Source organism: Lissotriton vulgaris, chromosome 8 (genome assembly GCF_964263255.1).
Source record: "Lissotriton vulgaris chromosome 8, aLisVul1.2, whole genome shotgun sequence".
NCBI classification, from domain to species: domain Eukaryota; kingdom Metazoa; phylum Chordata; class Amphibia; order Caudata; family Salamandridae; genus Lissotriton; species Lissotriton vulgaris.
The window spans coordinates 56,941,796-56,953,899 of NC_141696.1; the positions used below are offsets into that span (position 1 = coordinate 56,941,796).

The following is a 12,104-nucleotide window of genomic DNA, read 5'->3' on the forward strand; positions in this document are numbered from 1 at the left end:
AGTACCCAAGATACACTAAGCACGTTAACAAGTTACATATATGCAGTTAAAAGGTACACAAGAAAGGCTGAGCACGCTAACAAGTTGCATATATGCAGTTCCAACTCTAACTATTTGCATATCTATAATAGTGAAAAAAGGTGTTCGTGTTGGGTTAAAAGAAGTAAAACTCATATTTACAAACTTGTCCTCATGTGAGTGCTGGATCGTCGTAAGAGTCAAGAAAAGCGTCGAATTATTCTAGGAAGTGTATTTGGAGGAAGAGAATTTTAAGATTAGTTTTGAAGGTCCGGAAAGAGGTGGTGGTTCAGAAGGATGGAGGAATTGAGTTCCAGATTCTGGCCGCATTACCAGAGAAGGGCTGAGCCATAAATCTTTACCTTTTGAAGGTAGGAGGTTCGAGCAGTAAGTGTTCCGCATTTTTTGAAGGTCTAGAGCCACCCGAGATTGTGAGATTATAAGCCAGAAAGCGTGGGGTGGAGGTGTGCAAGGCTTTGTGGGTGATGCAGGCAGTCCTATAAATTGACCTTGCTTCGATAGGAAGCCAGCGAAGAGACAACAGTAAGGGTGTGATGTGATCAGTTCTTTTAGCCCCATATACGAACCGAGCTGCCGAGTGGAAGATGTATTTTAGAGGGGAAAGGTGGGATTTGGGGAGGACAGCAAGGAGAAAGTTGCTGTAGTCCAAGTTGGAAAGAACCAAAGATTAGTCCAAGGTTTTTAGGTCTTGCTCAAGAAAGAAGCGCCAAACCCCCCAGAGAAGGTGCAGTTGGTAACGTGCATTCTTGGCGATGGTATTGATATGGGACTGTAAATTGAGCCTTTTGTCGAGGATGACGCCTAGATATTTGACACTGTCAACAATGATAGGTTTGTTGTTGAGAATGTTCAGATTGTTCATCCAAGATTGGATAGGATGAGGAGATAGTGAGCTCGAGAGGAGAAGGAATTCTGTTTTGGCAGGATTCAGAATTAGTTGATGAGTTGACAGCCAGTGATGGATGGAGTTGAGGATGGTGTTGAGGATTGAAGTGTCATGAGTGGAAGATACCTTCAAGTATATTTGGGTATCATCCACATATAGGTGATAATGGATCCCAGATTTTTTTTGAGATTTCTCACCAGTTTCATGTAAAGGTTGAACAGGGCGGGCGCGAGGATCGAGCCTTGAGGGATGGCTTGTCCAACAGCCACTGAAGTGGAGAGATAATTTGCTATTTTGATCATCTGGGATCTGCCCGAGAGGAATGATTTCAACTATTTGAGCATTGTGCCTTCAAAACTCATTCTTAACTTTAAAGTGTTCAAAAGAGTGTTGTGATTAACAGTGTAATTGTCACGCTCTATTGTGTATGCTGTATTATGTACATGGCAGGAATCTTTATTTAGCAAGAAATAGCGCTGTCCAGTGTCAGATTAGATTCAAGTGACATTTATTGGCACCCTAGGCGTACATAACCGATGGACAGAACAGACAGGTGGTAACATTACCTAAAAATGGTGCAGGTAATGAGAAGAATCCAACCAGATCCGGTTCCGCCAGCTGTTTTTCAGCTGGATCCACCTTGCTCCAAAGATATACCCTGAATTTGTCCTGGTGTCATTATTCTGCACCGGGGCACATTCACAAGCCCCTGCGTTGTGTGCTTTCTACAGGGAGTAGGAACGTGCAGGGGGCATGGGGGCTTTCTTATTTTAGGTTCCAGCTGGGCCCAAAACAAAGACTAAATTAAAGGGCCATCAACCCTGCTCTTTTTGAAGCATAATCCTGGCTGGGAGCCTAACACCTAGATGTCAATACAATGAGGGGAGCAAAGGCGCACAGCATGTCACTTCACAAGTGCTGTAAAGGAAGTATATTTGGAGGCAGTTTTTTTACTTTATTTACCCCTGTATGTAAGAGATGTGCATGCTCTGTAAGAATGTCAGACGTATCTGTCTGTAGTAATTGCACAAACATTTAAAGAGCACTTCCTAATTCGTTTTATGTATTTAATCATTTTATAGCGCTTCTCATCCTAGGGTAGCATGTCAGAGCACTTTACATCACACATTATATAGTAACAATATGTTATACATGTGTAAATCAAGGTACAGGAAAAGTTACATAAGGCAGTGCGGTTACCAGGTGTAGGCGTCTCATATCGTCTTTACTGGTAAGCATTATATGTTAAGAGTGCATGATCATTAGAAACACAGTCACAATTTAAAACAGAAGGCTGTGATTAGGGTCGTCTGTACTGACTTTATTACTACCCAAAGGAACCTTTATTTTTATTTTTTTTTAGCAATCTCAGATTAATGACTGTTTGAGAAAAAATATAAAATTCCACGTCCATGCCTTGCAGTTTGCTTTCCGTTCATGGATGCTGGTTCATACCTCACTGTGCTATTTTATAAGAATTGCAACTGATGAACTGCAAGCAACAAAAGGATCTATGCGTAAAATGCAGAAACCCACTTGCCTATGTACATAAAATGAAATCTGTCATCTACATGTTACACAATCTGCTTTGCAGCAGGCACATGGACCTGCTGGGCTATTTTGAGTCAATACTGTGACTAGACAACACCCAGTTATCATACCATTATTATTATGCCTTCAAAATAAATGTATGGGCACACACAAATCCCCGCAGCAGGTGCCTTTACCCTGTAAGATAATTTTACAGCCTCTTTGTGACCAATGAAATAAGCCACTGAAAATTTACTGTCACATGTCTCATTGTCAATTTCTCTGCAGTAGAGTTAAAAAAAAATTATTAGTTGGCTGTTGTTTTTTCCTGCTTCTTTAGATGCATGTATCTCACCCAGAGGTCATCATGGTACCCAAGGGGGTGGGGCTGTCCTAATCAGAGTCTATTGCAAGAGCCAGGTTTTGAGTTTCTGGCAGAATTCTGTGATACGGATGGCAGCTCTGATGTGGAAGGGGAGATTGTTCGAGGCTGTGGGTGCAAAGTGAGAAATGGTGCGGCCCCCCGGCTTAGCAAATGTTAAAGACGTGGGCGAGTAGAAGGCTAGTCGAGCGAAGGTGCCTGCTTGGTGTGTGGAACTGGATGCAGCCGTTAAAGTATGCCTGGCCTTGCTTGTGTAGTGCCTTGTAGGGAGGGGTGTGTGATGAGCTTGAAGAGGGTGCCCTACACTTCTCTTCAAGACTCTGCTTTTCATGACTCTGTCCCCAGGACTCCACCCCCTTTCTGATGCCACCCTCTGGCCCCAATTACCCAGGTTCCCAGAGAAAATATGTTCCCTTTTCCAGCAATGACTGCAAAGTTAATAAACTTATGCAAGAAAGCAAATTCACAGGGAGAGCTGAGCCAAGTCTTGTTCGGCCTTATGAGCCGAATTTCAACCCGAGCCTTGAAAAGGTTTGACATATAAATGATAAAACAACATTTTTTTTCTCAAGTGCACTGTATATATGGCCAATACAGTTATGGTATATGAAGCAATACTGGCTATTAAACATCAGCAAGTGAGGTTTTTACATAGCATACCTCATGACGTGGCTTCCTTCATGGTGCTCTCTGATTTGACAATCACAAGTAAAGTACTTTGCAGGGGATTACACAGTTTGGTGACTTAGGGGAGCTGGGACTTAAACCCAAGTTTCTTGGTTTCACATTGTGCTGTTCTGCCGCTGCTTCAATATCTCCTTTGGCTTTATCTCCCTCTCAGTGTTTAATTATTCTAGGGTTTAATCAGCGCCAGTGTTAAATAAATACAAGTATCACATGTTTATGTAATATGATCATTTGTAGAAAAGGTCTAAATAGCTTCCTTGGTGAAAAATTGCAAAGTGTAGCGTAAGGGAGGATATAGGCCATTTCTTAAGTTAGTAACACTGCCTTCCCATGAGCTCACGAACAACGGATATGAGGCTGGGGGAGGGGGTCAGCACCCCCAGGAGTGTTGATTAAGAGGGCCCTGGCATGCTGCAGAGGTTGCAGGGCTGCAGTGAGACACAGCGCAATGGTAGCTCAGCTCGGTGCACTCACAGCAGAAAAAGACCTTCATAGGTTCAATGTGCTCGGTTCTTCTTCATGTAGTGATGTGGTTTATTAAAACTGCACTAGGGAGGGAAAAGGGCAGTGCATGCGGCGAGTGGCTCTGCTCTGCTTTGCCGTACCAGCCCTCCTGGACAAGGGATGAGCTAGAGCCAGACACTCTGCCTCCCACAGACCGCCAGAGATGCTGATGACTCCACCCTGCCTGTCCCAATATCATCATGTTTATTCGCCTGGTATATAGTTGATCTTTTTATGCCATCATTCATGTTGTGTTGTAACCTTGGTTTCGTTGTTTGCTCTGACTAATGCCCTGTATTATATTAGGGAAAGGTAGAACTGATTTCTGTTATTTCCCTACCCCCCTGGACTTGTGTCTCTAGTAGTAAGAGAGTGCTCCATGGATTATGTGAATCTAAGCACTTTTATTTAAGGACTCCGGCCACAGCCTGACCTTTGGCATGAGATTATTATTGTCCGGCCGGGGGAACAGAGGCCAGTCTTCAGAAGTCCACAACCGGTGCTCGGGAGAAGAAATGTACATCACTGCAGCCATCTTTTCACCATCTCACTTTAAACCCATGCCAAGAGGGTGTGATAGCTTCATGCCATGTCTGCGGGCAGCCTCTACCTAGCCCCTGAACCCCTAAGATTTCTGGGGCTTACTGCATAAACTTTGCATCAGCCGACAGATGCAAAAGGAACATCAATGGTGACCAGTGCAAAACCTAAACTAGGCATTTCTTAATCGGTGCAAAGTATCTCGTAGGCCCCCTGGAGTGGACTGCTTTTTTTCTTTCTATGGTTAAGGAGAGCTCTTGTCTACAGAGGTGCATCTCATATAAAACAAGAGCACGGGAGAGAGCATAGGTCCCACCAGCAGAGTGCTAGAGACTGTTGACCCTTGGCGGTGCATCCTCCGGCTAGTTTCAGGCTGATCCGTAACCAGGTCACCTTCTGCTGCGGCCCATGTAGTGGTTCTTTCACTGATGGTCTTTCTCATGTCCTTCCTCACACACTCCGTAGTTTGCATTAGATAAGCCCTTGCAACAGTTTGTGTGACACTGAAGCCCTCCTGGCTCCTTCAGCTCCTCACCACGTGTTGCTTTCTTCTGCAGGACTCACCATGACGGACGGCATGATGAGCAAAGCCGCCACCATGGAAATTCCCATCAATGGCAATGGAGATACCGGGAGCCTGCAGGAAGATGACAGCCTCGAACAGGTACTGTATGGGAAGATGCTGTAATGTGTGTAAACCAGATGTGTGTATTAACGGAGGGCAAGACTAGCTGGAGAGCATGCTGTACATAGAGGCAAGAATACTAGAGTGTGTTCAGTAATCTAGGCAGAAGAGTAAGTAACTAAAACATGTATAGAGTGCACAAATGCCCGAAGGTGTCTTGTTGCACAACAAGCCCAGAAGGAAGACCTAGTGGGATAAAGAGATTGCGAAGAGCCACGTTTTTAGCTGTTTCCTAAGTTGTTGCAATTCAGATTGTACTGTAAGCTTAGTATCATCTGATCTTGGGTGTGGGGAGTGTTGTGCGGTCCTTACTGGACCTTAAAGATATGAGTTGTCACCTCCTTCCTGAATGGTAGGTTGGAGGGTACGAGCCTGACATAGACCGTGATGTTGTTGGAAAAGGCTCGTCTTCCAGTGTTTTTCTTACCACTGTCAGATTGACTCAGGGAGCACAATACCCATTTGACACATGTGACCCGATATCTCCACCCTTTTATAAGTGGAGGTCAAGATGGAGTTGGGATTCCGGTGACTAGAACATTTGCGCTGTCCAAGTGCCAGATAACTGAAGCTCAACGAAAGTCTCACCGCCCCGCGAGTCCCCTCTTTGAGAAATCGTCTCCTCCATGGTGATTGAGTCGCATCCTTTCTTGGCTGATAAAACCTTCCATGGTGACTTGTGCGCAGATTTACCTGCCAGGACACAGGTCTTGGAAGCCATAGTGACCTGTGCACAGACCTGCCTCTTTGGACACTTGTCCTGGAAGGTAGAAGTGTAGATGGTCACTACAGCGGCCTAACGGCCTTATGTGATAATACACAGTGAGAAAGTTTTTATTACAGTTCATCATTCTTTCCAAAAGATTCAGTTTTTAGCATAACTTCAAATTTCTCTTCCATGTTTTTCCACCACACTTCCTCTTCAGCAGTGATCTCAACGCACCCTGCATGTGAAGGTGGACTCCAAGTGCCAGGGTACTCTAAATAATGTGGTACAAGTGAGCGAAAGCCATTTATCAAGAGAGCTGTTGTAGGTTCTCAGAAGCTTGTTGTCTGGCTGTAAGGGTGAGAGGAATGTTTTGACCCTGTCTGTGTGCCTGGTGACCCTGCCTGTGTGCCTGGTGACCCTGCCTGTGTTCCCGCTGACCCTGCCTGTGTTCCCGCTGACCTGCCTGTGTTCCCGCTGACCCTGCCTGTGTTCCCGCTGACCCTGCCTGTGTTCCCGCTGACCCTGGCTGTGTTCCCGCTGACCCTGGCTGTGTTCCCGCTGACCCTGGCTGTGTTCCCGCTGACCCTGGCTGTGTTCCCGCTGACCCTGGCTGTGTTCCCGCTGACCCTGGCTGTGTTCCCGCTGACCCTGGCTGTGTTCCCGCTGAGCCTGGCTGTGTTCCCGCTGACCCTGGCTGTGATCCCGCTGACCCTGGCTGTGATCCCGCTGACCCTGGCTGTGTTCCCGCTGACCCTGGCTGTGTTCCCGCTGACCCTGGCTGTGTTGCCGCTGACCCTGCCTGTGTTGCCGCTGACCCTGCCTGTGTTGCCGCTGACCCTGCCTGTGTTGCCGCTGACCCTGCCTGTGTTGCCGCTGACCCGGCCTGTGTTGCCGCTGACCCGGCCTGTGTTGCCGCTGACCCGGCCTGTGTTGCCGCTGACCCGGCCTGTGTTGCCGCTGACCCTGCCTGTGTTGCCGCTGACCCGGCCTGTGTTGCCGCTGACCCGGCCTGTGTTGCCGCTGACCCGGCCTGTGTTGCCGCTGACCCGGCCTGTGTTCCTGTGTTGCCGGTGGCCCTGCCTTTACAATGCCAATAGCTCAAACTCTCGTAAATGCGAGATCAAAATGTGTCTTCTGTCAGAGCTAAAATGAATATGTGTAGAGGTGGAAGGCTGGTCATCTTTAAAAAAGTATGGGATTGCAAGTGTCCTGCAACTGTGAAAATAGCTGACCCAGAATCCCGACTCGGCATGAGCGTGTAGGACTGCGTCCAAGTACAGCAAGCTGCGAACAGCAAGAACAGGGTGCCTGAAGGAGGTGTTAGGGTGGGGAGGGGTCAGTGCTGTGGCATCTGGCACCGCCTCGTCACATCTGGGCTGTGTAGCTGCTTCCAAACACCGCTGAGTCAGGGGATGTGCAGAAAGATGCTGAGTGTGCCCATGCAAGGAAAACATGCAAAATGTGCATCTCTGAACACTCAAAATGCTAAGCCTTGATGAATACCTCGGACACTGCTGCAGATCCAGCCGTATTTCCTTCATTGACTGACTTATTTTATTTACGTGTTTCTAAAATGGGGCCTGGTAACCAGTGCGTGGAATTCCCACACCATCTGGTTGCAGGATTGATTGCCAGCTCGCGCAAGCGTGTGCACTTGGGCAGCGCGTCACTAAGTGACCAGTTGGGAAGCAGTCTCTGCCCTCAATGTTAAAGGCCCTGTCTCATCTTTAAAGTACCTGTCTCATCTTTAAAAAACCTGTCTCATCTTTAAAGGACCTGTCTCATCTTTAAAGGCCCTGTCTCATCTTTAAAGGCCCTGTCTCATCTTTAAAGGCCCTGTCTCATCTTTAAAGGACCTGTCTCATCTTTAAAGTACCTGTCTCATCTTTAAAGGACCTGTCTCATCTTTAAAGGACCTGTCTCATCTTTAAAGGACCTGTCTCATCTTTAAAGGACCTGTCTCATCTTTAAAGGGCCTGTCTCATCTTTAAAGGGCCTGTCTCATCTTTAAAGGCCCTGTCTCATCTTTAAAGGCCCTGTCTCATCTTTAAAGGGCCTGTCTCATCTTTAAAGGCCCTGTCTCTTCTTTGAAGGCCCTGTCTCATCTTTAAAGGCCCTGTCTCATCTTTAAAGGCCCTGTCTCATCTTTAAAGGCCCTGTCTCATCTTTGAAGGCCCTGTCTCTTCTTTGAAGGCCCTGTCTCATCTTTAAAGGCCCTGTCTCATCTTTAAAGGCCCTGTCTCATCTTTAAAGGCCCTGTCTCATCTTTAAAGGGCCTGTCTCATCTTTAAAGGCCCTGTCTCTTCTTTGAAGGCCCTGTCTCTTCTTTGAAGGCCCTGTCTCATCTTTAAAGGCCCGGTCTCATCTTTAAAGGCCCTGTCTCATCTTTAAAGGCCCTGTCTCATCTTTGAAGGCCCTGTCTCTTCTTTGAAGGCCCTGTCTCATCTTTAAAGGCCCTGTCTCATCTTTAAAGGCCCTGTCTCATCTTTAAAGGCCCTGTCTCATCTTTAAAGGACCTGTCTCGTCTTTAAATGCCCTGTCTCGTCTTTAAAGGCCCTGTCTCATCTTTATAGGACCTGTCTCATCTTTAAATGCCCTGTTTCGTCTTTAAAGGCCCTGTCTCATCTTTATAGGACCTGTGTCATCTTTAAAGAACCTTTCTCCTGTCTCATCTTTATAGGCCCTGTCACAGCTTTAAAGGCCCTGTCTCATCTTTAAAGGACCGGTCTCATCTTTAAAGGACCTGTCTCGTCTTTAAAGGCCCTGTCTCATCTTTATAGGACCTGTCTCATCTTTAAAGGGCGTGTCTCATCTTTAAAGGCCCTGTCTCATCTTTAAAGGGCATGTCTCTTCTTTGAAGGCCCTGTCTCATCTTTAAAGGCCCTGTCTCATCTTTAAAGGCCCTGTCTCATCTTTAAAGGGCATGTCTCTTCTTTGAAGGCCCTGTCTCATCTTTAAAGGGCATGTCTCTTCTTTGAAGGCCCTGTCTCATCTTTAAAGGCCCTGTCTCATCTTTAAAGGACCTGTCTCATCTTTAAAGGCCCTGTCTCATCTTTAAAGGCCCTGTCTCATCTTTAAAGGACCTGTCTCATCTTTAAAGGCCCTGTCTCATCTTTAAAGGACCGGTCTCATCTTTGGAGACCATTGTCTCCTTGGAAGTAGCATTATCCTGCTCTTCCTAAGCTCCCATACTGGGAGTTTGTATGGGCGCTATTTTGTCCCCTGCTTGGGAGATGTCTGCTGTGACATGATGACATTAAGACTTGATAATATCCAGAGAGATCCATGCTGTGTATGCAGTGTGTAGCCCTTTCCAGCAGCAGCCGGTGCAGGTAAGCGCGTTGGGACTGGGGATGGAGGGGGGAGTCGATAGACGATGGAATAGGGGAAATAAATAAATACATCCTATTCCGCTGTCTGTCGACTCCCCCAACTCCTCGCTTACCTGCACTGGCCGCTGCTCAGGTCAGAAGTGGGCCTAGGCCGCCGCCTGGGGGTGCTGAGGCAGCCCATAGCCTCAATAGGATGGTGTTCACTCTTTCCCAGCTCTCCTCTCCCCCCTCTCCCCGCACATCCATTTGTTGCTGGTGTGCAGGGCGGGGTCAGGGTGCCCTAGGGACAGCCTTCTCCGGGCAGTGCCTGCTGTGCGCTGCACTTACGTTCTGATGACCTCCTAGGTTTGAGGAGTTCATGTTTTATGGATAAGTGATCAGATGAAGTCTAAGGGCGCTGCTGAAGGAGATAGCAGTCACCGCGGTGCAGCGGTCTTCAAACTTTTTAATGCCGCGTCCCTGTGAAAAAAAAAATCATAGTGCCCCCTCTGAATTTTTTTACTATTATTTATGAAATATGCAATGTTTAACTATGTCTACGCTCATTTAAACATTGCAGGTAAGTTCTGGTACCATTTCAAAAATCAGGGATGTGGAATTCCTATAGCCCGACGCCCAGGACATATTGTTTAGGGTCAAGGGCAACAAGATTTAATGTGTATTTTTTCCTTTGGGACAAGTAGGCCCAACCCCCTGCAGAACAAACCCTTTGGCTGCCAGTTTGCAGTAGCACATTTAGGGCCAGGGAAGGGCACTGCCTGAAGTTAAGTTATCATGTGTGTGCCTATGTTAATGCTGTTCAAACTTGTAGTGACGGTTCAATAATGGAAAGCCTTTATTATTAGGTTGAGCGCTCTAAGTAAATGTAAGTTCTGATCGCACTACAGACAGTGGTTACAGTGTAAAAATGTGTACTCACGGTTTCAAAGTTTAGCAATATGAGGCTCCCAGAATGCTCTCTGATTAGATGCAAATATTTGCAGAAGCTTGAGAGCAAGATTAATGACTCTTTGCTTTCAATATAAAATGTTCCTAAAAAAATGAAAGTAGGAAAAAAACATTTTGCTAAACTACTGTGAAATTTCAGGTACCGTTTCTTTGCAGCATCATTTAATAAAATGTGTTGATGCATGCTTGTATTTCGCAAACATATTCATATTGGAAAATCAGTGTAACCAGTTTCAATAAGATTATGAGAAACATAAAAATAAACAAGCATTGGCAAAGCCAGTAGGTCTGAAATTAGTGGTCAGCTTTTTAGTTTTGCCAATACGTGACTTGCTTTGACATGGTTTTTGTAAAGCCTTCTTGATGCAAGAGCTGCTGGGCCCTCTCCATTATAACAAACATTAGCAAAAGCAAATAAAAATTGGTCTAAAAGAAGCACACACCTCCACATTAGTTACTGCCACTGAACAAAACTACTTTGTGTGCCAATATACTCCTCGTGAAAGAGCTTAATGCCGTCACTCACAGTGAAGCCAGCCGATTCAGAGAGAGGGAAAGAGAATTTTAACAAACACAAAAGGTTGTGGTGAATGCCAGACCAAATTAGGGGCCCTAATATTAAAAAGTCTCAAAAGTGCACCCTTGGTATCTGTCCTTGCATTAAGTGCAGCTGAATGGCTTTCGTGAATTTACAAGAATGTATAGAAGTAGGGCAAGAAATGTACTCCTGGAAAATATTTGTGAACTGCAGTTTATCATGAGCAAATGTGCATGTGTAGATTAGCTCATGCGAAAATCCGAGTGTTTGCAAGGTAATTTTCCCATCAACCACTTTTTTCCCAACTCTGGAAGAAAGTTTACGCCCGCCATTGTCAGGAGTAAATTTCCAACATTTCTCACTATGGGAAAAGATTAGAGAAGAGTTGTTGAAAACCCTTTAAACATGCAAGTTAGTAGATTTGCACAGACTTAAAGGGCATTCCAGCCCGGGAACTATTGCGTACCACTACCTTCAGTTCCAGTATGTAGATCTGCAGAAACGTGGCAACATAAAGAGATTGCTAGTATTCAAAAATTACTATGGTATGTACGATCCCTGGCATAATCAGAGAGGCTATATAAGAGCTCTTATATAATGAGATTGCTGCCATAATTTGTTGCCGAACCTGATGGCACCAAAGGGACAAGTGGATTTTGTTACAGGACAAGTAGATTTATGAAGCAACTTGCCCCAAGGACAAGTAGATATTTTAATAAATTCCACACCCCTGAAAAATGCAATCAAATCCATGATTGCCAAACATACTATTCTGGTCCAGCAGGCCTTTCTAACGTGTAAAAGTATCCACAGTGCGATTATTAGAAATGAGGGCGGGGTTTGAAGAGTATTTGGAGCCCTTTCCCTTTTGACACCTTCTCCCACCCGGGATTTAAATGACAAGAGGTTAGTGATTGTCCATTACCGAGCGGCTTACTGCTGCTCATTTTTATCCTTTTAACACTGTTATCGCCATAATGCTGCTTTTGGCCAGAGCCTGGCGTCCCCACTGGGAGCACTTCATGCTCCCCCCCAGCCCCCCAGTTCGGGGACACCTGCAGTGGAATGTCTTTGAATCCCCTTGTGTAGGGTGACCAGATTTCAGGAAGCAAAAACCAGGACAGACCAGGCATGAAAGTAGGACTACTCTATATCTGTCCTGTCCCGTTCTATAGATAGGAACCTCTCTCTCAGGAACCTTCTGACATTGGCTTGAGCGTTGTCAATCACACTTTAGATCAGCCCACTGACGCATTTTAGTTTCACCTTCTTTCTGTTGGCTGTTTGGATGTTCCTTCCGCCACCACTGAAATGCATGAGCGAC

The 12,104-nt window shown here is 45.9% G+C and overlaps 1 protein-coding gene across 13 annotated transcripts in view; it reads left to right on the forward strand.

Moving 5' to 3' along the window:
• The window catches only part of ARFIP2 (ARF interacting protein 2), a 274,219-nt gene that overhangs the window by 132,989 nt on the left and 129,126 nt on the right, over window positions 1-12,104 (forward strand). For all 13 annotated transcript variants that reach the window (XM_086933698.1, XM_086933702.1, XM_086933705.1 and 10 more), the window contains exon 2: window positions 5,126-5,232. In XM_086933698.1, the coding sequence (XP_086789824.1) occupies window positions 5,134-5,232 (99 nt within the window). In that variant the 5' untranslated portion in view covers window positions 5,126-5,133. The remainder of the gene's footprint in view (window positions 1-5,125; window positions 5,233-12,104) is intronic.